The sequence below is a fragment of the Quercus robur genome, chromosome 9, assembly GCF_932294415.1.
Source record: "Quercus robur chromosome 9, dhQueRobu3.1, whole genome shotgun sequence".
Classification (NCBI taxonomy): Eukaryota; Viridiplantae; Streptophyta; class Magnoliopsida; order Fagales; family Fagaceae; genus Quercus; species Quercus robur.
In genome coordinates this window covers 44,952,264-44,976,191 of record NC_065542.1, presented here as the reverse complement: position 1 = coordinate 44,976,191, position 23,928 = coordinate 44,952,264, and the positions used below count along the sequence as shown (strand labels likewise).

The 23,928-nt window shown below is 34.5% G+C and overlaps 2 protein-coding genes across 3 annotated transcripts; both read left to right on the top strand.

The window, feature by feature from the left end:
* The first annotated feature begins 1,666 nt into the window (after positions 1-1,666).
* On the top strand, positions 1,667-5,287 carry LOC126698620 (calcium-transporting ATPase 12, plasma membrane-type-like). Its single transcript, XM_050395976.1, has one exon. It carries the CDS (start codon positions 1,953-1,955, stop codon positions 4,977-4,979), a length of 3,027 nt encoding a protein of 1,008 aa, XP_050251933.1. The 5' UTR covers positions 1,667-1,952; the 3' UTR covers positions 4,980-5,287.
* Positions 5,288-14,439: 9,152 nt separating this feature from the next.
* Positions 14,440-16,407, top strand: LOC126698619 (uncharacterized). 2 transcript variants are annotated; one of them, XM_050395974.1, is made up of 2 exons: positions 14,440-15,836; positions 15,930-16,407. In XM_050395974.1, the coding sequence occupies exons 1-2, from the start codon at positions 14,533-14,535 to the stop codon at positions 16,246-16,248; spliced, it is 1,623 nt and encodes a 540-aa protein (XP_050251931.1). In that variant the 5' UTR covers positions 14,440-14,532; the 3' UTR covers positions 16,249-16,407. The 2 variants fall into 2 exon arrangements, with proteins under 2 accessions (XP_050251931.1, XP_050251932.1); XM_050395975.1 differs by having other exon boundaries at positions 16,049-16,235.
* The last annotated feature ends 7,521 nt before the right edge of the window (positions 16,408-23,928 follow it).

Genomic DNA, 23,928 nt, shown 5'->3' with positions numbered 1-23,928 from the left:
AGTTGTTATTTGTAGTTACTGGTGCATAAGAAAGTAATTTCAGTGGTGGATTTAAATTAAAAATCTGCAACAACCTGTCAACTGGATTTGTTGTGAACCTTCTCACAAAAAAAAAAAAAAAAAATTATTGTGAAAATGTTATGAAAATGTTGTATACGTAGTACTACTCTTTAAAAAAAAAAAATGTTATGAAAACAGGAAATTGTGGCATAAAAGAATGCACGAATCTCACTGTGACCTTTTGTGATTATAGCAAGATATTTTAATTAAGAGTGCTTACCAAATAATTTGACATTAAAGTATATTTTCTCCACCTACTGGGTGAACTCATATAATTATTATTATTATTTTAAAATGAGAAAAAAGTATTATAGTCCAAGCTCTGAATGTGCTGTGTATCTAAGAGTTAGGCCTTTTTAGATATACACTACTGTTAGTTTCTTTAAGACATTCTCCCATCTTCCCGTGTGTGTGTTAAAAAAATTTAGTATTCTAAAAAATATTTAATTTTTAATTTATTTTTAAGAGACATATATAACCTAAGCTAGTGATTGCTATTTCAACAACTTATATTCAATTGTGAAAGTCGTTCTTCACATTAAACTTAGTAGTTTGCACTTAATGCTGTATGAATTATATACTCTCTCAGGCTTAACCTTTTAGCCAGCCAATATAGGCAATAGCCTAAGACCTCAAATGGAAGAATGCTCCTTTTATATAATAGTAAATATTATGTTTATCTATCTAATTACAATATAGAAAATAATAATAATAATAATAATAATAATAATAAGACCTCTCAATTGAAATTTTTTTAAGGTCTCCTTTAATAGCCAATAGAATGCGTTATTTATCTATCTCATACTATAAAAAGTTAATTTAGGTAAATTTAGGCTGAAAATGTTAACTCAACAAAAATTACTTTAAAGAAATTATCCCCTCTTCTAATGCTGTGCACTATAATAATGTGTTTTACTCTATTTGTCACAGTTTAAAAGCAAAAAATTTCAATCTTTCAAATACATGAAAGGTGAACAAACTCATCCCTTCTCTCTTTATCTTGAAGAAATAAGAATCAATATATTTTTTTTTTCATTCAAATTTGTTAATTTCAATGCTCATAATAAAAAGTTAAATAAATTTTTATTTAATTAATGTTTAAATATAAGAAAAAGCCTACTTAAATTTTTTTTCCTTAAGACCCCAAAATGCATTGGGTCGGCCCTACATTGTTTTCCCAAACAAGTCTAAACTAGCGATCACAAAGCTAGAAAATCTAAAAAAGTGGCTGTCATTTGCCCTCTATAAGTGAATGATTCCAAAAGACGGCCTTTTGCTTTGAAGCAAGTTCCCTGAAATCATATTGTAGTGAGATTGGTGGAATATAAGAGAAAGCATACTAAGGAATATTAACGCGTTAAGGAATTTATCTCTTACTTTAGAACAAAACAAAATAGGCATTTTTCCTTGGTTATAAGTTATAACTAGGAATAAGTTGCCAAGAACTGTGTACCTCAACTAATTGGCACTTCCTGGTATTTTTAATAGAGACATTTAAAGTTCAAATCTCTATTTCCTATTATAACTATTGAATTATAAATAACTATATATATATTCTATGAAAGTCTTGTACTCCAAGTCGATGCTTTAATTTTGTTCCTTTTCCCCTCTGGAGAAGTTAAGTTATAGTTAAGTTATTCTCAGACTTGGACCATATTTGTAGCATTAGTAGACATTTCTTCTATCATAATTCATAAGTTCTTCAAACCTAATAACAACCACACATACAAAAGAAATTGTTATAAGCATCACTCGTGATTTTTTATACATCCCAAAACACATTGCGACTCTCTTTGCACTTTGATAATTATTTTTTCCATAAACGGCTAAATTCTCTTTGTGCTTTTTAGCCTCTGTTTGCACTTTCCTTCTCTCTCTACTTACTAGACTCCATGGCCATGTCTACTTTGAGGTTTCGAAAACCTGACGAGATAGCCATATGCGATGAAGAAGACTGGTCAGTCTCCAAGACCCACAAGCGGAGATGGCGGTTGGCTTTCACTGTCATATACATCACCAGAGTTCTTGCTTCTTTGAACAAGAAAGCTTTTGACAAAGATGGCCCTCTCTTGCGCACCCTCTCTTACGTTGCCATTGACATGCATTGTAAATCCATTTCTTCGTTGCTCACTGTCGATACAAAAAAGCTTAGTGACACTGTAAGGGACAAAAACTTTGAGTCTTTGAGTCAGTTTGGTGGGGTTAAAGAAGTCGCTTTAATTCTTGAAACTAATGTAAAAAGTGGTATCCATGGTGATGAGGCTGATCTTATTCATAGACAGAATGTTTTTGGTGCCAATAAATACCAAAAACCACCAGCAAAAAAGTTTCTCAGATTTGTGTATGAGGCACTGAAAGATACAACTATTTTAATACTTTTGGCATGTGCTGTGCTGTCTCTTGCCTTTGGTATCAAGCAACATGGCTGGAAAGATGGTTGGTATGATGGCGGGAGTATCATTGTTGCTGTGGTTTTGGTCGTTTCTGTTTCAGCAGTGAGTGATTTCAAGCAATCTAGGCAATTTCAGAAGCTCTCAACAAAGAGCAGTGATGTAAAAGTGGAAGTTGTGAGAGATGGGAGGCGCCAACCTATATCAATATTTTATGTTGTTGTGGGCGATATTGTGTGCTTAAAGATTGGTGATCAGATTCCCGCAGACGGGTTGTTCTTGGAAGGGCATTCCTTGAAGCTGGATGAGTCTAGCATGACTGGTGAAAGTGATCACATTCAGATTGATGAAGGGAATCCCTTTATGTTATCAGGCACAAAGGTCACAGATGGCTTTGGTTTCATGCTTGTTACTTCTGTGGGCATGAACACTCTGTGGGGCCAGATGATGAGTTCAATAAACCGTGACTCAAATGAGGAGACGCCACTGCAAGCACGCCTCAACAAGTTAGCTTCTTATATTGGGAAAGTTGGGCTGGTGGTGGCTGCACTTGTTCTTGTTGTTATGCTCATTCGGTATTTCACAGGAAACACCAGAGATGACAAGGGAAACAAGGAATTCAATGGCAGTAAGACCAAGTTTGATGATGTGATGAATGCTGTGGTGAGCATTGTGTCAGCGGCTGTCACTATTATTGTAGTGGCTATTCCGGAAGGTTTGCCTCTGGCTGTTACTCTAACTCTAGCTTATTCTATGAAGTGCATGATGGCTGATCATGCTATGGTCAGAAAATTATCTTCTTGTGAGACAATGGGCTCGGCCACAACAATTTGCACAGACAAAACGGGCACCCTTACACTAAACGAAATGAAAGTTACAAAATTTTGGCTCGGAAAGGAGGCCGTAGAAGATGACAATTATCCGAATTTGACAGGTAATATACTCAAACTACTACAACAAGCAGTTGGCTTAAACACAACTGGTACAATTTACAAACCAAATTCTACATTAGTTCTAGAGATTTCAGGTAGCCCAACTGAGAAAGCAATTCTTTCTTGGGCTGTATTTAATTTGGGTATGAGTATTGAAGAAGTAAAGCAAGATTATCACATAATCCATGTAGAGGCATTCAATTCGGCGAAAAAGAGAAGTGGGGTTTTAGTGAAGAGAAACAATGAAAAGACCATTCATACTCATTGGAAGGGAGCTGCCGAAATGATATTGGCTACGTGTTCAACTTATTATGATAGAGCAGGGGTGCTAAATGTAATGGATGAGGAAGAAAGGTTGCAATTTGGGACTATAATTAAGAATATGGCACAAAATAGTCTACGATGCATTGCCTTTGCCCACAAAGAAGTCGCAGAAGAAAGTGGACAAGTTCTTGAGAAGCTTGAAGAAAATGGACTGACATTATTAGGCTTAGTTGGCTTGAAGGATCCATGTCGACCAGGAGTCAGTACTGCTGTGGAGTCTTGTAGAGCTGCTGGGGTGAATATCAAAATGATAACTGGTGACAATGTGCACACAGCAAAGGCTATAGCTTTTGAATGCAAGATTCTCAATCCTGATGAAGATTTGGATGATGATGCTGTAATTGAAGGGGTACAATTCAGGAATTACTCACCCGAAGAGAGAATGGAAAAGGTTGATAAAATCCATGTAATGGCGAGGTCATCCCCTTTTGACAAGCTTCTGATGGTTCAATGCTTGAAGCAGAAAGGTCATGTTGTTGCAGTCACAGGTGATGGAACCAATGATGCACCTGCTCTAAAGGAAGCAGACATTGGACTTTCAATGGGAATCCAGGGAACTGAAGTGGCCAAAGAAAGTTCAGATATAGTCATCTTGGATGATAATTTTACTTCTGTAGTGACAGTATTGAGGTGGGGAAGGGCTGTATATACCAACATTCAAAAGTTTCTTCAATTTCAGCTTACAGTGAACGTTGCTGCCCTTGTCATCAACCTTGTTGCAGCTATTTCTTCTGGTAAGGTCCCACTAACTGCAGTTCAACTATTATGGGTGAATCTAATAATGGACACATTGGGAGCTTTAGCATTAGCAACAGAGAAACCCACTAATGATCTTATGTCAAAGCCATCAGTTGGTCGATCAGAGCCACTTATAACCAAAATTATGTGGAGGAATCTCATGGCTCAAGCCATGTATCAGGTAACCACCTTATTGTTTTTACAATTTAGGGGAAAATTCATATTTGGTGTAAATGAGAATGTTAAGAACACCCTTATTTTCAATACTTTTGTCCTTTGCCAAGTTTTCAATGAATTTAATGCAAGAAAATTGGAAAAGAAGAACATATTCAAAGGGATACTTAAAAATAAGCTGTTTTTAGCCATTATTGGTATCACCATAGTTCTTCAACTGGTGATGGTGGAGTTTCTGAAGAAGTTTGCCAATACTGAGAGACTTAATTGGGGCCAATGGGGTGCTTGCATTGGGCTTGCAGCTTTGTCATGGCCAATTGGTTGTCTTGTAAAGTGCATCCCAGTTTCAGGCAAGAAGTAGGCAAACAAAAGTGCTTCTCCATCCTGAAAGGCTAGCCATCGCCCCTCACCAAGACAATCTTCATATTTTCCTTTCTTTGGTGTTTGTGCCATGAAAGTATTATGCACTTTTTTCCATTTTGATAAGTAATGAAAAATTGTATTAGAAATTTAAAATACAATCAGGTCAAAATACAATTATATACCTTAAAGATGTGTATGGTGCTTTGCTATTGTTTTCATTTCAGTAGTCATGGTCTCAAACTAGAGATAAAGTCATTGTTATTAAGAAGTAAGCAGCTGCTTTCAATGAAGTTTATTAGTTATCAATTTTTTTTTTTTTAAAGATGTAAATAGCTGCTACCTTTTGGAATTGTTATATTTTTATTTCTTTTCTTTTATACATGCAAAATAGTAAAGAATTACAAATGGTGAAAAGAGAGAGAGAGTATACATATCTATAATAGAAGTTAGGAAGGATGCAGGGTCAACACTTAGAAGATGAGAACACCTGTGTAAAATTGTGACAAACTATTTTGTAATTACTTCCTCCAGAGAAATTTTCTATTCCTATGTTCAAATTTGTAGATGTACTTTAGTGCTGGTTAAAGATGCTAGAAAGAAGAACTCATGGCCTGCCCTGATTGCAACATAGACACGCTGCAGATAAAAGAGGAATCTTTTTTACTGTGCAACTCATGACTTACTTGCGACTAGCTCAGAGAAAGAATTCCAGCAAATTAATTTTTATCTTGGCCAGCTCAGTCATATAATCCAAGACTCGCACATTTTGGAAATAGGATGTGGGAAACAGAGCAAGGAGGGTTCATTCTCTCTTCTCTTTTCCTCTTACCATTGACGTATCCTAGAAAGGAGATTTTAACCATCACATTCTTCACCATATTTGAGTGTTAGAGAGTTGATTGGTGTAAAAAACATTTGGAGCAAAACCACAAACCCAAGAGGACTGGGTTTACCATTGGCCACTAAACCCGTGGACTCCAAAGACTAGGTGAACAAAGTACTTGACAAAGTCAGTTATTAGTAAGAGCTTGGAGGGCTTGAGTATTTATTGTAACTGTGTATTACAACTATTCATTAGTGGAAATTTGACAATGGTGCTGTGAAGAGGTTTTTCTGCCTAGGTGGTTGGGGTTTCCTTTTTGAAAATAAATTTGGTGTTTTCCTGTGGTTTGCATTTTTATTCTGCATTTCATATTGCTCTATATGAAATCGGATAATCACTTACATTTGATGTAAATGCTAGTTTAGGTTAAAAGTGATTAAGTCATAATATTTGTAATTTGCGGTCTAAATATTTGCTAGGGTGTTAGTAGCAACCTTCCAATTTCCATTTATTATATGTATATATTATGTATTCATCTCAATGTGATGTATAAAGAACCTATCACTGAATTTTTGTGTTTGTGTGTGTATTACTGGTAAGTTACTTATGTATGCAATTTGTTTTGGAATCACTACCTCACTCCCCACTTTGCTCTTGCAAGAGGAGGAGGTCATTTGAGTTAGAGCTCATTGATGGCCCCATCACTAACACATATTAGACATGGATATGCTTTTTTACATTTAAAATTAAGGGGGGAAAAAACGAACCTACACATACCATTGAATGACCATTTGCTGTCTATTCCAACTAACCATAAGACGGTGGTGGTGACAATGAGCTTTTAATAAGTTTGTTTACATTTAAATCTAATATTTAACATGCATCAATTACATTGTATTTCTATATATCATAGGAATTTTACAGTTTATCTCCATTTAATGGAATTTTGAACCTCCAAAAACAACGCAAACAAGGATAATTATAAGAGAAATGAAGATAATACACTTTCAAAATCTGTTAGCAGAAGGGAACAGACATGAAAAACATACAGGTCTGTATATCTCATACAACCATTTTAAAGGGTCAATCTTCATTTATTTGTAATACTAAATTATGTTTGGTTGAATTGACCATATATTGTTCAGTATTAACTTTTAAAAATACGGACGAAACAATAAGAACCTAAAACACACATATGCTGACTTGCATGCAAACACATACAAAGAAACACAGAGAGGGTGAAACAAAGGAGTTGTATAAGAGAATGTGAATGAAACTAACCTAAAGCAGGAAAATCCAATTTGACAGTGTCCCAAATTCTTTTAGTTTCATTATTTTCATGGTCAGGTAAACAGATAAAACTGTCCATCAGAAAACTGGCAAAGATCAGTTGAGAAGATAAATTCAGAGTCTGAAGATTTCATCTATTGTGCAGAAAAGAGTAGATAATTGCTAGCATGTTTATTCTTTCCATTATAAAATTATAATGGAAAATACTAGTGCTAGCTTAACATACAATTGATCTATACTCAGATTGTTCCTTTCTATTTCAAGTTTGAGGCATAAACATAATACCTAACACCGTAAGCAGATTGTTCCATTTAGCCATAACCACACATTATCCCAACTATTTAACATATGAAACTCAAGAATAAAAATAACAGTACATAACTGCAAATTCAATAACTCTAAAATATAGTGTCACAAATTATTTTGTGGTAAGTCAGTAATGAATTAATAATGATAGATAATAAAGTGATGTACAATAGCCTAGAGAAAAACCAATAAAAAACTGTCAACTTAGATATTGTTAAAAATGTAACAAATATTGGAAAAATTGTTAGGTACTCTGGATCCTCTCATATTCATAATGGACCCTATCAAGAATTTAATTAGTGAACACGTGGCCTTACTCTTTTTTTAAAGTAAAATCACTAATTTATAGCCATTTTTCAAAACCAAAAAAAAAAAAGTTACAGAGAGAGTGATACCTTGGTGTGGGCTTTGGGTACAATATCATTACTAAGCGAAATCCGATACCGATTCTCTTTTTCTTCTTCCTCTGAATCCGAATCACCGAAACTCAGCCCCGGCGGCGGTCTCGGCGGCCCAACCACCTCTTCCTCCTCATCAACAGAATCCAATCGCCATGGTTGGGTTTCGGAGCGATGAGAGTCAGGCTTTGGAAGAGGAAGGAAGAGAAGGGAGCTCATCGTCATTGGTCTTGTTTGCGGTGGTGGTGGAGCGACGAGTGGGGCTGTGGATGGCTTCGAGAGAGGTTTGGGACTCTGATTGCTTTGCCGCCATAAATGGAAGACATAAGATCATGGATCATGGATCATGGGCCGGCCCTCACTATTCACACCGACTTTCCCTTTTCTCTTGTAAGTCTAGCCCAATCCAATACTCAATGCTTTCTTTCTATTAAAAACTCACTTCAACGAATGGGTTTAGCGTAGTGTTTTGAAATATATATATATATATATAGATATATATAAAATATTTATTGTGTTTGGATTCTTTGGAATAATGATAATTTGTTAGTTTCCGTCGGTTCATGTTTTGTAAGTCATTAAAAGCAATCACTTTAAATTAGGGAGGACAAAATCACCCTATCCTACTTGAACCGCCTTGTCCTTAGCGAATTTTCCTCGCTCAAAAAGGTGATAGGGGAAGAATGAGTTTTACTTGGCTGGTCCCATCCCAAATGTATATAGATATATTTTATTTAATATATATTTGAATTATTCATACATATAATTTATTTTTTGCATACATACCCTAGTTATAATTTAGTTTTCTATACACATTCTATATTAAAATTGTCAAAATGCTTGCCTATCCTTCTCATTAATAATTCTTAGTGCTGTCTTTTTTCTTTCTATTTTATTTTTTATCTCATTAATGTTGGAAACATCTCATTAAGGTTAGTAAAATACCTTCAAACTTGCCTTGAACTCTAGTAATTTCCCTGCTCTTGACCCTTACGGATTTTCCTCACCTTAAAGTTGGGACAAGGCAACCATGATCCAAATGCACCTTGCCCATTGCCATCCCTAATTTAAATTTTAGGGAGTAAAATCACTCATGTTCTAAAATTTAAAAACCAACCATGTTTTTGCTTTTAATTCATTACCATTTGTTAAAGAGGTAAATTAATTTATTTTATGTATTAATTACCTATAGATATAAATTTACTATTTATGTAAAATTATATATATTTATTTTTCCAAAATTTATGTCATTAATAATTAATTAGGAATACTTTTTAACCAAAAAAAAAAAAAAACAATTTATTTGGAATATTACTTTGGCAAGAATTGAAACAAAATGCAACCAAATAATAAAATAGATTTAATAACACATGGCATGATTGATTATGCACTTAAATTAGTCAAAATGATAAAATATTTGTGAATTCCCACAAGTAATACATTCATAATCTAAATTATATTGCTGTTAACAATTTATATTTCCTAGATCATTAAAGCATATGGGTGAAATAGAAAAAGGAACCACAATAAGGGTTCTTAGAAACCAATCAATGGGTGGGTGGAAGGCACTCCAATAGGCTAGTGAGTGAAAAGAACACAAAATAAGCTTCAAGAAAAAATGAATGAAAGTAGAGAATAGAGAGCAAATGTCTTTCTGTCTGATTTATGGGATATTTCTAGGGTTCCCCTAATGGATTTTGGTGGCTATTTTACCATTCAATTAGATGGAGAACTTCACAACACACCAACCCTTTAGTTGGATAAAGGGATCTAATATTAAGAAGTCTTCCTTATAGTTGTTAGGAGTAAGGTCCCTATCATGGTTTTTAGTAAATACAAACAATGGTAAGTGAGTCATGATAAATGTAAGGGTGATGGTCTATCGTAAATTTTCCTTTCTAGGCAAACAAGGTTGGTAGCTAACCTCTGTGCAACCTTCGGGGTTTGGGCTAAAGCAGACCACCTCAGACAAGAGGTTTGACTGTTCTAGGTGTAATTCAATTGCACTACACAGTTTTGACCAAAGGAGTAATGTTAGAGACACAAAAAATTTCACAATTTTTGTCATAACTTTCCATTTGGCGAGTTATGAGTGGTAGAGATGTGGATTTACCATTTGACCTCTACCATTCATAACTCGACATGTCGCAAGTTGTGGCAATAGTTGTGAGATTTTTGTTTTTCTAGTCTTTTCCTTGACGAAAGAGGCATGATTAAGGACTTGATTGGCTAACTAGCCTTGAGTTTAGAAAAATATCTTCAAGTTAACCAAGAAGTCTAGTTTTGTGCCATACTCATTAGGCTTGGACTACTTGGATTGAGCTCCCTGAGCCTACCAATTCCAAGTTTGTGTAGTTCCTCTTTCTAAACTATTAGGTTTTTCAATTTCTCGAGACGAGTTAAGGAAGTGGAATCTTGTAAGTTTTGTGGGTAGTTCTTACTACTTCGAAGATTGGTAGGTTCCACTCATGGGAAACGAAGCTCTTTGTTAGAATCGCGGGGGGCATGAGCCCTAATGGATAGATGATATTTTGAATGACGTTGCTTGGATTCCTTTGAAAAAGTTGCAGCTCATTAATAATCCGTCCAATTATCATTTCACACAAATTTTAAGGCATCCTCATGTAATTCAAATTTTGGTTCTTGGCCACTCATATTACTATAAATATTAGTTTGTTTCCTTATAGGAGTACAAGTTTATAAAAATGCACACCAGTGTTCTCTCCCCCCCCCCCCCCCCCTCCCCCTCTTGCTTTCATTTCCGTTGTTAAAGAAATAAACCCAGAAAACAAATTGGACTATGTATTTTTTAAAATAATATAAAATTCGGGATTTTTTTTTTTAATATGGGATAACATAAAAAGCTTTAATTTATAAAAATGAGTATATTTATTTGTACATATGGGATAACATAAAAATAAATAAAAATGAGTATATTTATTTGTATTATTAACCTTGGTTCGACCATAAAAATGAAAATTGCCCTCTTTTCTAATCTCCCTTGTGTGTTTGTTTCTAATAAAAAAAAAAAAAAAAAGAATAACTGTTTCACACTGCTTAAGAAAGTATGTTTTATGTATAAAAGTTTACTAATTTTTTTAGTGAAATTTGTAGTGTGCCGTTATATCAAAACTACATTTCCTCTCACTTGTGTTAATCTAAAAAAGAATGTTTTCAAAATCATGAAATACACAGGTGCTTTTGAAAATGTTAATAAAAATTATAATATTTAAAATACTTAAAAAAATTATATAAAATGTAAAAAAAATTTATATAAAAAATAAGTTCAAAATTAAACTCGTCAATTCATAACCTCAGTTTTAATAACTTACCTCTTATTTCATGTATTTTTTCCATTATTTTATGTTATTTTCTAGAAATATTTTTGAAGGGCATAATTTTAATTTTATATAAATAAAAACCACATTTATCTAAACCTTAACGGTGACAAATATCTAGACTATTTTATGGTTAACGGAAAACTCAAAACACTATAATTTAGTCTATCTCCCCCCAAAAAAAGGAAGTTTACATGGTCTTAAGTAACGACTTCCGTTTCCGATTTCAAATTTTCACTAATCAGCTTAAGGCGGTTAAGGTTAAGGTTGCCAAACTTCGACTCTCACTCTCTTTCCTTGTGCTCCAAGACTTCCAAATTTCTTTTATATATTTCACTATTACCTCTAACCCTAATTCTCATATCCTATCAATTGCAATCTTTCTTTCACTTTCTGAGACTCTCTCTCTTTCCCTGTGCTCTAAGGCTTCCATTTTTTTTCTTTTTTTCTTTTTTGTGATTATAACTGACCTGTTGGCAATGTGTATTATTGCTAATCAAACATGAAAAACGAATTGGATTTCTGGCTTCGGAAAGCAAGTTCGTTGATTAATAAGGTTCGAGCTCGGTTCGCAGATGACGATAGCATTTATGAGTCGTTCTTGGTTTTGCTCACATCATTCCATAAGGGTAAGGGTAAAGGGCAACAGGATATGAGTCGGCTTTGTAAAAAGATCCACGATCTTTTCAAGGACCACCCTGATCTGTTCCATGAATTCTTTAGCTTTGTTTCAAATTCGGTTCCTAATGAAACCACTACCAATAAGTCATGTTCTTTTGACTTGCAAGCTTTGTCCCAGCAAGGAAATTCTCTGTTCAAGAAGATTCAAAGCTGTTTACGTGGGTCGGATTATCATTACAACTACTTTTTGGAGCGTATTCACTGCTACACTTCTGGACATATAGGACTTGATAGTGTTCTTGGAAGCTGTCCTCTGGGTTTCGTGGATGAATTGCATAATTTTATCAAATATTGTGAGAATTTGGGTGGGTTTCCTGCTCCTCCTGCTGGTGTATTATGTGAGAGTTCATTGGGCTCAGGCCAAAAAAAGCGTAAAGGGTCTCATTTGTCTACTGGTTGTGGTATTGGTGATGAAGTGAAATCGTCTCGTAAAGGCCAACAGTGGCAAAAGTATGTGAGGGATGATAATTTTTGTGGATTTCTCGCTCCTGCTCATGCTGTTCCAGCATTATGTGAGAATTCATTGGACTTGGCGCAAAAAAAGTGTAAAGGCTCTCATATGTCTGCTGCTGGTGGTGGTAGTGGTGAAAAAGCAAAACCATCTCATAAAGGCCAACAGAGGCAAAAGCTTATAACTAAGGATGATGAAGACCATGAACCTGACCTCTCTAAGTGTACAAAAGCTACACCTAGTTACTGGATTTCGAATGGCACTTTGGTGTGCGCCAATTTGGATTACTCTATAAAAAGAATAAAAAAAAGCAAGGAGCAGAAAGTTTGTGAGGATTTTGAAGACCTGAAATATGATCGGGATAGGTTCCTAACACCTATAAGATCAACAATAGAGTGTGCAGAGTGGTTAATGAATGAGATACAGGGTAAGTCATTGGAGGAGCCTATCATAGTGGAAGACTACTACTTTAATACAAAGCATATTAAATGCATTGAGACACACTGTAATGTCAAAGGTGATGAGTTACGGGAAAACCCAAGACGTGTGTTACCTGAAATTCTTCGTCGCCTTCGCCAAAAGCTAGAAGAGTTTAAGAAGGAACATGGGTCTGTTACATTCAAAAATTACTGTATCTTTACGGGAAATATGAGATATAGTTTGAAGAAGTAGATTGCATATGATTGTTATGTATCTCTTTGTTTTTGTTTCAGTTAGATATCTAGTAAATATTTTTTCAATTGAATAAAATTTTTAGATGTGAATGATCAGTCTGACAATATGCAAATTTATGTATTTTAAGTACTGTTAATACATTGTGTTATGATTAAATGCTTATTGTTTAATGACGGATAGGAGGAATTGAGCTGGAAAAATTGCAGGTGGCTAAAAACGGAATTATAAACTAACTATATGTCCTTTCGCCTGATGTTCTTTGTGAAACGATTGCACATGAAGTTGCCATCAGTTTAATCCCTCTTTCTTATCTGCTACTTTAAGAAATAGAAGAGTTTTGATGTTAGCTTTTTTCCTTCTGTTTTTATCATCATCATAATATCTTTTGATCCCTGTCTCCTCCTTTTGGCAGCTTTAACATGATCCAAATTATTACTCTATTAATAATTGACTGTTTCCTTCTTTCTTATTTGTTTATTTATTTATGATTGTTGAAATCTGAGCTGCCAATTGATATGCCTGATTACTTGTGGCCATATATGTGACTTAAATTTTCTTGCAATAATTTGTTGGGTACCAATTTTAAATTTTGCACAAGCTTAGACAATGTTTTAGAGGTTTATATATTTAAGGTAAGTTATGATTTTGTCACAATTGATGGTTGAGTTAGTGACATTGTATGCTATCAGCTTAAATGAGTTTGACATGGTACTCAAAACATCTATGTGTGTTGAATCTGTTGATCGGAGGCTGGTAACGAAAGAAATCACCACTCATGTTCATGACCAGAATTGTTATTCATGTTATTTGCCGAGGATACAGGGTTTACTCATTGGAACTCATCATACTTAGAATCTTTTTTGATTTCCTTTGAAAAGAAAACTTCTTAAGTGGAAGAAATATTGCCTTGAAAGTTAAGGATGTGTAATAGTAGTGATAATAATGCATTAATGCTGCGGATGATGTCTAGTTGATAACTGATTAATAACATGGGAAACTTTGTGTAATATCGAACATATGATTGGGGATTTTTCTGTTTGCCAAGCGAAAGTATTATGATTGGGGATAATACTCTCTCTCTCTCTCTCTCATGTCTATGAATTTATACTAGTGATTTCTATGTAGAAAGACCAACATGTTTGAAAGGCATACTGATTTCTGTTTCTCAGCATGAGTATTGGAAATAGGTGACAATGACCTGTTTTTCAAATGGAACCTCCTCTCTCCATAAGAACTGGGTGGAGGTTAAGGCCCAACTTTTTTTTTTATTTGCTCAGTGTTGATCCAGATTATAAAAAAAAAAAAAGATGTAAATGTTTGATTTTTTATTTTATTTTTTATTTTATTTCTGCTGTCTTATATATATTGCAACCTAATTTGCTTTCTAATTCATGAAAAATAAAAAGGTACCATGGAAAGTTTTGCGGTATTTTCCACTTAAATCAAGGTTACAACGATTGTTTATGTCAACAAAGACTGCTGCGGATGTGAAATGGCACCATGAAAAACGTGTTAATGATGGAGTGTTACGACATCCAGCAGATTGTGAAGCTTGGAAAAAATTTGACCAAATTCATGAGTCATTCGCAATGGATCCCCGTAATGTTAGGCTTGGACTAGCTACAGATGGGTTTAACCCATTTGGAAATATGAGTATTAAATACAGTGTCTGGCCTATTATCTTATTTCCATATAATCTTCCCCCTTGGATGTGCATGAAAGAGCCTTACTCATTGATGTCATTACTTATACCAGGTCCAAAGGGTCCTGGGAATGACATTGATGTATTCTTGAGGCCGTTGATTAATGAGCTGAAAGAATTGTGGGAAGATGGGGTGTGTACATATGATGCTTCAACAAAGGAGAACTTTCAGATGAGAGCAGCAGTGTTGTGGACTATCCATGACTTTCCTGCATATGCTGTTATTTCTGGTTGGAGTACAAAGGGAAATTTGGCGTGTCCTTGTTGTCATAATGAAACTACTCATTGCAGGTTACGAAATGGATATAAGATATGTTATATGGGACATCGTCGTTTTTTGGCCTTAGACCACAAATGGCGTAATAAGAAGTCACAATTTAATGGTAAAAAAGAAAGGAAGACAGCACCCAAACGGTTATCTGGTGATGATGTGTTAAAACAAATTCGTCCATTAAAGCCAATTATATTTGGGAAAGGCCAGAAAAAGCAATTTCTAGAAGGGCATGGGCAGTTTCATAATTGGAAGAAGCATAGCATTTTTTTTGAATTGCCATATTGGAGAACACTTTTGTTACGTCACAATTTGGATGTGATGCATGTTGAAAAAAATATATTTGACAATGTGATTGGGACAATTATGAATATTAAAGATAAGACGAAGGATTCTTTAAGCACTCGTCTTGATCTAAAAGAAATGGGTATACGACATACGCTCCACCCCATAGAGGTTAATGGGAAGATAGAGCTACCCCCAGCTTGCTATACACTGTCAAATGATGAGAAAAGGGCCATATGCTTATGGCTAAAAAATCTTAAATTTCCAGATGGCTATTCTGCAAATTTATCTCGATGTGTGAATATTGAGGAGAGAAAAATTTCTGGTATGAAGACTCATGATTGTCATGTTTTCCTAGAAAGATTACTCCCACTTGCAGTGCGTGACTTTTTACCTAAAAACGTATCTGATGCTTTGACTGAGTTAAGTAACTTTTTCAAAGAATTGTGTTCTAAAGTGTTACGAGTGGATGATTTGGATCGTCTTGAAACCCAAATTGCAATAACCCTCTGCAAATTAGAACAAATTTTTCCACCTTCTTTCTTTGATGTAATGGTTCACTTGGCCATTCACCTATCTTGGGAAGCTAAAGTTGCAGGTCCAGTGCAATACAGATGGATGTATCCAGTTGAGAGGTAAAGTTTACAAAATTTCATTATAATCTAAATTACAATTGCACACTAATATTTTATTTTTGATAAAATTTCATATTATGCCTTCAAATATAGGTATTTGCGCAAGCTTAAGAATTATGTCCGTAATAAGGCACACGCAGAAGGGTCTATTGCAGAAAAGTATTTAGCAGATGAATGTCTAACATTTTGTTCTCGCTATTTACATGGAATAGAAACCAAATTTAATCGGGTAGAGCGAAATTATGATGGAGGTACTTCCGCATGTGCAAATACTTCTCAATTGTCCATATTCTCAACACCTGGACGACATTTAGGGAAAGCAATAAGGTGTGAGTTGAATGATGATCTTCACAATGCAGCAACATTTTATGTTCTTCAAAATTGTGTCGAAGCTGACCGATTTGTTGAGTAAGATGATCTTCACAAAAATTACTTTTTTGATATTCTCATGATATGATATTAAAACTGATTAGAATATTTAACTGTGTGCAGAGAACATAAGAACATCCTTACAAATGGAGGTGTTCTTGACATTGACAAGGTGCATAAACAAGAATTTATTGCGTGGTTTGAAAAAAGAGTAAGATAGTGGTTTATTTTGAAAATGTATGTTTGTTTATATTTTAATTACTACAACTTGAGTTTAACCTTATTTAGGTTTTATTGTAGATCACCGACTTATATAATACAAAGCAAGTTGATGGGCATATGCTTTCATTAGCTCGGGGTCCTGAGAAAAGGGCTGTTTTTTATCGTGGTTACAATGTTAACGGGTTTAGATTTCATACAAATCAATGCGATGAAAGTAAAAGAACACAAAATAATGGAGTTATGGTGAGAGGGGAGGATCAAAGTTGCAATGTGCCTTATTATGGACAACTAACAGACATTGTTGAACTTCAATATACTGAAGGGAACAAAGTTGTGTTGTTTAAATGTGATTGGTATGATGTATCTCGTGAAGGAATTGGTTATAAGAGAGATCGGCACGGAACCACTATTGTTAATACATCACGAAAGTTGAAAACCGTAGAGCCATTTGTATTAGCAAGTCAAGCAACTCAAGTTTACTATGTTAATGGAATAAAAGATCCCACATGGAATGTTGTGATTGAAACCAAACCACGAAACCTTTATGAAATGCCATCAGATGAAGAAGAGCCATACCAAGAAGAAGACAATTTACATTGTAATGCAAATGTGCTGCAAGAAGAAAATGAGGATGATGATATAGATTGGAGAAGGAGTGGTGTTGAGAATATGATAATCGAGTGATTTCAAAGGCTTACAGGCTCAACTCCATCACCGTATTTGGCTTCATCTAGATTAGTTATCCATGTGCATAATACTAAGGATGCTTATTGAAATAGAAATTTAGTCACAGATAAGGTACGGGCAGTTATCTCTCTTGCTCTCTTTCTTAATTCTCTAAGGTTATTACCTAGTATAGAGTGCTCTCATTAACCCCATTGAGTTTAATATATGATTATATTATCTATTTTTATTCTGTCTGAGCTTGAACCATGACTTGCCAGGTCATTTGCTCAGTTATCCCATTCATATCACTAAAAAAGGAGAGGTTAAAGTGCTACCTGAGACAGAATTCTCCCCAGACACAAAGGCTAAAGTTCTTGGATCCAAGTCTAAATTACTGCCTCCAATTCTCACCACTTAATTGCCTTGCATTGATTTTAAAACTGATTTTTTTTTTTTTTTTTTTTTTTATTTCCTAGTACTGAGTGATTGGAATTCACTAATTGCTATGTGTTGTGGATACGTAAATTACATTTTCTCTGTAGTCTAGTTCATGCAACTTTCCAAAGAAGTGATCATGTAGTTCTTGTAGCAGTTAATTACACAGATAGAAAATGATGGATAAATTAGAATTATGAAGTTCAAAGTCAAGTTGAGTCCAAAGGTTTCAAAGAATTTGAGCAAACCATTTATAAGTTGGTGGCCTAATTGAAAACCAGAGATGAAAAACAAGATATTATGAATTTTAATAGGCATAATTTTGAATACAAATTTCCTATCACTTTATGTTTCACCAATCATTATATTCTTGGAATTTTAAAATAACTCTTATCTCCAAAGAAAATTAATAATTTCATGATTATTTGCGAAGGCTAATTGTGGCCCTCGCAAATAATTTAGTATTAGTGAGGGTATATTTTTAACTCACACAAAAAATAAACTTTTTGCAAGGAATTTTTATTGTCCCTCGGAAATAATTTGGTGGGAACATTTCCCTCCAAAATTTTTTACATTTTAATAATTATTTGTGAAGGTCAATCTTAGCCCTCGCAAATAATTTAGTATTAGTGATGGTATTTTTTTAACCGTCACAAATAATACACTTTTTGCGAGAGGTTTTAATTGTCCCTCGCAAATAATATGGAGGGAAAATTTCCCTCCAAAATATTAGCATTTGTGACGGTTATAACACATAATTGCGACGGCTTTTTTTGTTGGTCACAAATATTTCACATTTTATCAAGTATTTGCGATGACTTTATTTTGCCATCACAAATAAGATTTTTTGAGAGGGCTTTTTGGGTCCGTCATAAATTTTTGGTCGCTAATAGGCATTTTTTTTGTAGTGACTTCTTCCCTTGGTATTAAGAATGGGGTCTTTCTGTGCAGCCTGGTTATCTTTGTAAAATGTTACCAAATTTTGTGCTTAGTCATCCAGAATCATTGGAAAATATATTTAATGGTGACGTTAACTAGTTTTTTTTTGTTTTTCTATTACTGCATGACTAATAGAAAAGTAATTTCTAGCACAATTATGTAAGTTTTTATTTATTCTTTTATTTTATTTTTTTTTGGTCAAATGCAATTGAGTCATGCTAAATTGTCTACTCTAAAATTCAATCCTTCAACTCTCTCTCCCCCCACCACCCCCCGCGGTGGTATGTTTTGGTAAAAACATGTGTCATGTACAAATTTTGTGTGCTTCTAGACATACAGGCAAAGATATTACCTGGAGTAACCCATTGTCAGAGCATGAACTATGTTTTTTGCATATCTAGCAGCATCATTAGATTCTTAGGAGAAATGCTCAGTGCTGGTCTTTACATTGTATGTTTCAGTTGGATAACTTCTCCTGCAGCACAGAGAGTGAAATGATTGTCCTGGATAATTGCCTGATGATTTCCTTTCAGCAGGTAAGGGTTAATACAGTGTAAAGTCGTAGCTTCTTGTTCTTTATTTCTCAAGTCAAAGTTTTGAGTCTCCCAATACTGAACTTACAGTTTTTTATTTTTTATTTTTTTTATTTATTTTTTTTAATTTTTAAGCTTTATATGCTGAATATTTGGGAGTGTTGGAATGGAATGAAATAGAATGTAGTTTATTAAATCATGGGTTATGGAGATTGCTGAAATAATATGATATCTCTGAACAAATATCAGAATTAGGAATATACTCGGACCTTAGGTGTATGAGCTAAATTAAAGGATCTTTAAATTTGCAGGATATATGCTTTTTTTAATGGAGTGGTTAGAGTCAAATTAGGTTTTTTACATGCTGATGACATGGTGTACAGATATTGTAATGAGTTGGATTGAGGTCTTGAACTCTTTTTTTAAATTGAATTTGGACTGCTTTTGGAAGTTACATTTAAACCTCAAACTTAGGCATATGAGGGTTTCGATATTTTGGAATTGGACTGTTTTTCAGTTTCTGAAGCATACAAAATTATGTTACAAATCTTGGTGTAGGACAAGGTGGTGGAATGATACAGGGCATCACAAGTGAAGCTGTTTTAGTTTTGCTATTGGCTGCTCTTGACAATAATTTAAGGAGGGTTGGCTAAAATGCCCTTGAAAAGATGTGGTTTATGCATCTGATCAAACACATTCTGCACTACAATAAGCCTTCCAGGTTTCTTTATAAACAAACAGAAGTATCTAAAATATCCTTTTATTTTATTTTAATATATTTTTAAAGGATGCTTCCTGATACTGGTGTGAATCATGAAGTTGTTAGCTATTAAATCTGTGGATCATTTTGTGTACATGACTCGAACCTGGCTTGATTATAAAATCAACCACTGTCCCCAACCTATCCACTTGGTGGGGCAGGGAAAACATGCAGGGTGAATGTCTTGCAATCCCTAACCTTTTATGGCATTGAAAAAGTTAGCTACATGTTTCTCCTTTGAGAAAATTCAATGTGTATTAGATATTATGTATTAGAATTTTTACCAAGTTTTCAAAAAAAAAAAAAATTCTTTATGTTTCACTTTCGAGAACCACCAAATGTAGGAGTTTGTGTTTTATTGTTATCAGTGTTAAAAAGAGTCTCAAGACTACCTCCTGAGATATTTTTATTTTATGTTATGTAATTAACACAACTGTAGATGTGGACAATCTTACAATGCTTGCAATGCATCGATCTTCTCTTAAGATAGAGCTAAATATTGGATGTGGATTCTTGTAGATGCTACATATGGTGGAAGTGTTTGTATAGTACAGAGCTTCACCACTTAAATTCATAGCTGACAAAAGAAATTACCTACCTAGCTACTTAAGCCCCAGTTAAAATATATACTTAACCAAACCTGCTAATCACCCATCACTTCTACAAGTCTCATAAGTCATAACCGTTGAACAATGCTACATTCTGAGCGTTTCTAAATAGCTATCCATCTTATCAACATGGTTTTGTCCTCTGTAGACTTTATTGGGACGAAATTGAAAGTCCTACCTCCTAAGTCTAACTAGGGCTGTCCACGGGTTGGACCGGGTTGTGTTTGTGCCCAACCCAGACTCGACTCGAATGATTCAGGTGGATGAAAGTATGACCCGAAACCGACCCGGACGATCTGGTTAGATTTTTCAGTTTAGGTCTCGTCGGTTTTGGGTTTGATCGAGTCAGTCTCAGGTTTTATCATCGGGGCCAATATTTGGCCGGATCCAGCAAGATTTGGTTGGATCCGTCGAGATCTGGCCTAGATTTTGTCAGATAACGACGAGATCTCATCGGATCTGGACTAGATCCTGATGAGATCTCGCTGAATTTGGTTTGAAATGCTTAATACATCACCGAAAATGTTAAAGCTTTCCGTTTGGGTCGAGTTTCACGGGTTTTGAAATGGAAAACTGACAACCAACCCATTGGGGTCGGGTTAGAGAGTTCGGAACCCGCGTTCAACTGCCGGAGTCTTCGGATTGGGTGGCAGTGGGTTAGATGCAGGCAGGTTGGGCGGGTCGGCAGGCCGATTGGACACCCCTAAGTCTAACAGTGGACCATTGAAAGTTGAAGCTTTGAAACCTGGGTCGGTTAATGTATGTAGCACGTATTAATTATCAATTTTTAGAAATATTTTATGGGAAATTGAAAAAACTATCAAAAAAATTAGTAATTTTTTTTTTAATTTTTTCAAAAAAAGTTTTCTAAAATGGCATACATTAATAATGTATGTTCAAAGGGCACACATTAATAAAAACCCTTGAAGCTTCATATAAAACTTCAAACTTCAATGCAAGTTTAGACTTAGGAGGCTTTTAAAAAAATATATATATATCAATACTTTTCATTCATCCCAATTCAGGATTGAAACATTTTTCAATCGTGGAAATACCTAGAAGTAGGGGTGTTCATGGTGCGGTGCAATTTTAGGTCATTTTTAGCACCGCACTTTGCGATGCGGTTTAGCCAAAATCATAACCGCACCACACCTTATTTTTGCGGTCACATGTGTAGTGTGGTGCTGTTTAGAGTTTAGCCAAAACTATAACCACTCCGCACTTCATTTTTACGATCACATGTGCGGTGCGGTGCGGTGCGGTGTATAAGATGTGGTTTGAAATTGGTATATTTTTTAAATTTTGGGATTTTCTTGCCCATCTAAAACTGATTTTTCCTTTTGTTTTGGGTCAAGTTTTAAACTATTGAGTTAGTTTTTCTTTATTTTGGGTTGGCAGTTGGCTTTCCTAATCTACACTTGTTAGGGTTATTAAACTTTTTTTTTTGTTTGAAAACTAGGGTTATTAAACTATTAATAATATATTTAATATTAAAAATAAATATATTAATATATAGAGAGGGTGCAGTGCGGTGTTGTTTGTGCAGTTTTCTTATTATAAAATCACAAATTGCATTACACCATGCAATGTGGTGCACTGTTACTTACGGTTTTTGTGCGGTTATGCCATTTTGCGAGTGATTTTGGTGCGGTTTTTATGGTTTGGTGAACACCCCTACCTAGAAGTGCAGTGAGTGGCTTATATCTCCCTTTATTCCATTAAAAAACAAAAACAATACTCTTTTATAACTTTAAACAAGCCTTTTATATTTTTTGGAAATTACTAAAAAAAGCATGGCTTTGTTTGATCTCAGAAGTTTCATATAAATCATGGGTACAAACTGTCCGGTAACTCCAGTTAATGAGTACCTAAGTACATGTACATTGGTTAATTAAAGTTGGTTTTTTCTTTTCTTTTCTTTTTTCCTTTTTTTTGGTTTGAACCTTTTAAAAAAAAAAAAAAAATTTATAGAAACAACCGACTTATGTTTTGGTTTGAAATTTTGAATCAACCAGCTTATGTTGGATTGCACAACTTTCAAATCAAATTGATATTTATTTATGGGCTTCACTACCATGTGCTCTTAGGATATACTTTAATCATTCATTTTCAGAAACTTTTTATGAGAAAATAAAAAAATTACTAACTTTTTTAATAGCTTTTTCAACTCTCCATAAAATTTTAGTAGATGATTAGTGTGTGCCCTACCTAAGGGCATACATTAACATAACCTTTTATATATTTATTACTAGCTTTTATTACTTCTCTCATCGTAGAAAGACCATCTCAGATTCTCAATTCTTCTTTAAAACGAGTGATTCTAGCATGCCGTTAAAATACAAGATAGAATTAAAGCCGTGTAGAAAATGAGTTGTTGGGACGGGAAGTAGTTGTTGACAAAAGTTACGTAGCTGTTGACTTATCTGGTCAGGAAGAGATCTGAAGAAGAAAGGTCATAGGGCCACTTGCACACCAACTTTAGTAGCAAATTAATGAAATTTTACCTGTGATTGTCGTCGGTGCCTATTAGTCTGTCTCACAGTGCAATTCAAAACACAACGTAGAAAAAAAAAAAAAAAAAAGCTTCCAGCGTTATTTCAACGGACTTTTGAACTTTTTCAGTCACACCTGCAATTTCAACTATATATAGAAACCGAAGTCTGTTACGTTGTTCCTATATTTCTCTTAGTCTGCAAAACTCTCTCAGCTAGGTACATCGTTTTACAAGCTAGTAAATTTTCAATTCCTTCCATGGGCGTCACTCAAACAGCTTCCTTTCCTCCTTGGAAATATGATGTCTTCCTCAGTTTTTGCAGTATTGACACCAGCAAGAATTTTATAGATTGTCTCTATACTACTTTAGAACAAAAGAGTATTGTCACCTTCACAGATGATGAGAAACTTGAGCGAGGAAAATATATTTCTCTAGAGCTCTTGAAAGCAATAAAAGAGTCCAAGTATGCAATCATTGTTCTCTCAAAAAACTATCATTCTTCAAAGCAGTGCTCAATTGAACTAGCAAAGATTGTTGTATGCATAATAGAGGCTGGGTTGATAGTTTTACCAATCTTTTACCATGTGGATTCCTCTCATGTACAAAACCAAACAGGTCCTCTTATTAAAGCCTTTGCAAAGCATGAAAAAGATGCCAAGGTTAACAAAGAGAATGTGCAAGTGTGGAAAGATGCTTTGAAAGCAGTGGGCAATATACCAAAATGACGGTTTGGTGACCGAACCTTTGGCATTTGTGGCTGAGCCGCTGATTTTGGTTGTTTGTTTTAAATTTTTTTTACATATTATACCAAGAAACTTGAAAATATTTTACTGGAAATGTTTTACATGTAAAAGTTTTTGCAAGTAAAATAAAATATTTTACTTCAAAACAAATAGAGCAAATACAATGAGCAATTTCCCTTTTTTTTTTTCTTCCTAAACAGAAAATGATAAGATGATTTAAATAAGAGTCACCATGCTAACAAATGTGTTGATCTAAGAGCATTAGTATAGTCACCGTGCTAAGCTCTCTTAATCTTATATCTGTCTTTGTGCAAACGTATTTC

Coding starts and splice junctions, on each gene's coding strand:
- LOC126698619 (XM_050395974.1), top strand. CDS start 14,533: ATGGATCCCCGTAATGTTAGGCTTGGACTAGCTACAGATGGGTTTAAC. Junction 15,837..15,929: donor TGGATGTATCCAGTTGAGAG/GTAAAGTTTACA, acceptor CTTCAAATATAG/GTATTTGCGCAAGCTTAAGA.
- LOC126698620 (XM_050395976.1), top strand. CDS start 1,953: ATGGCCATGTCTACTTTGAGGTTTCGAAAACCTGACGAGATAGCCATA.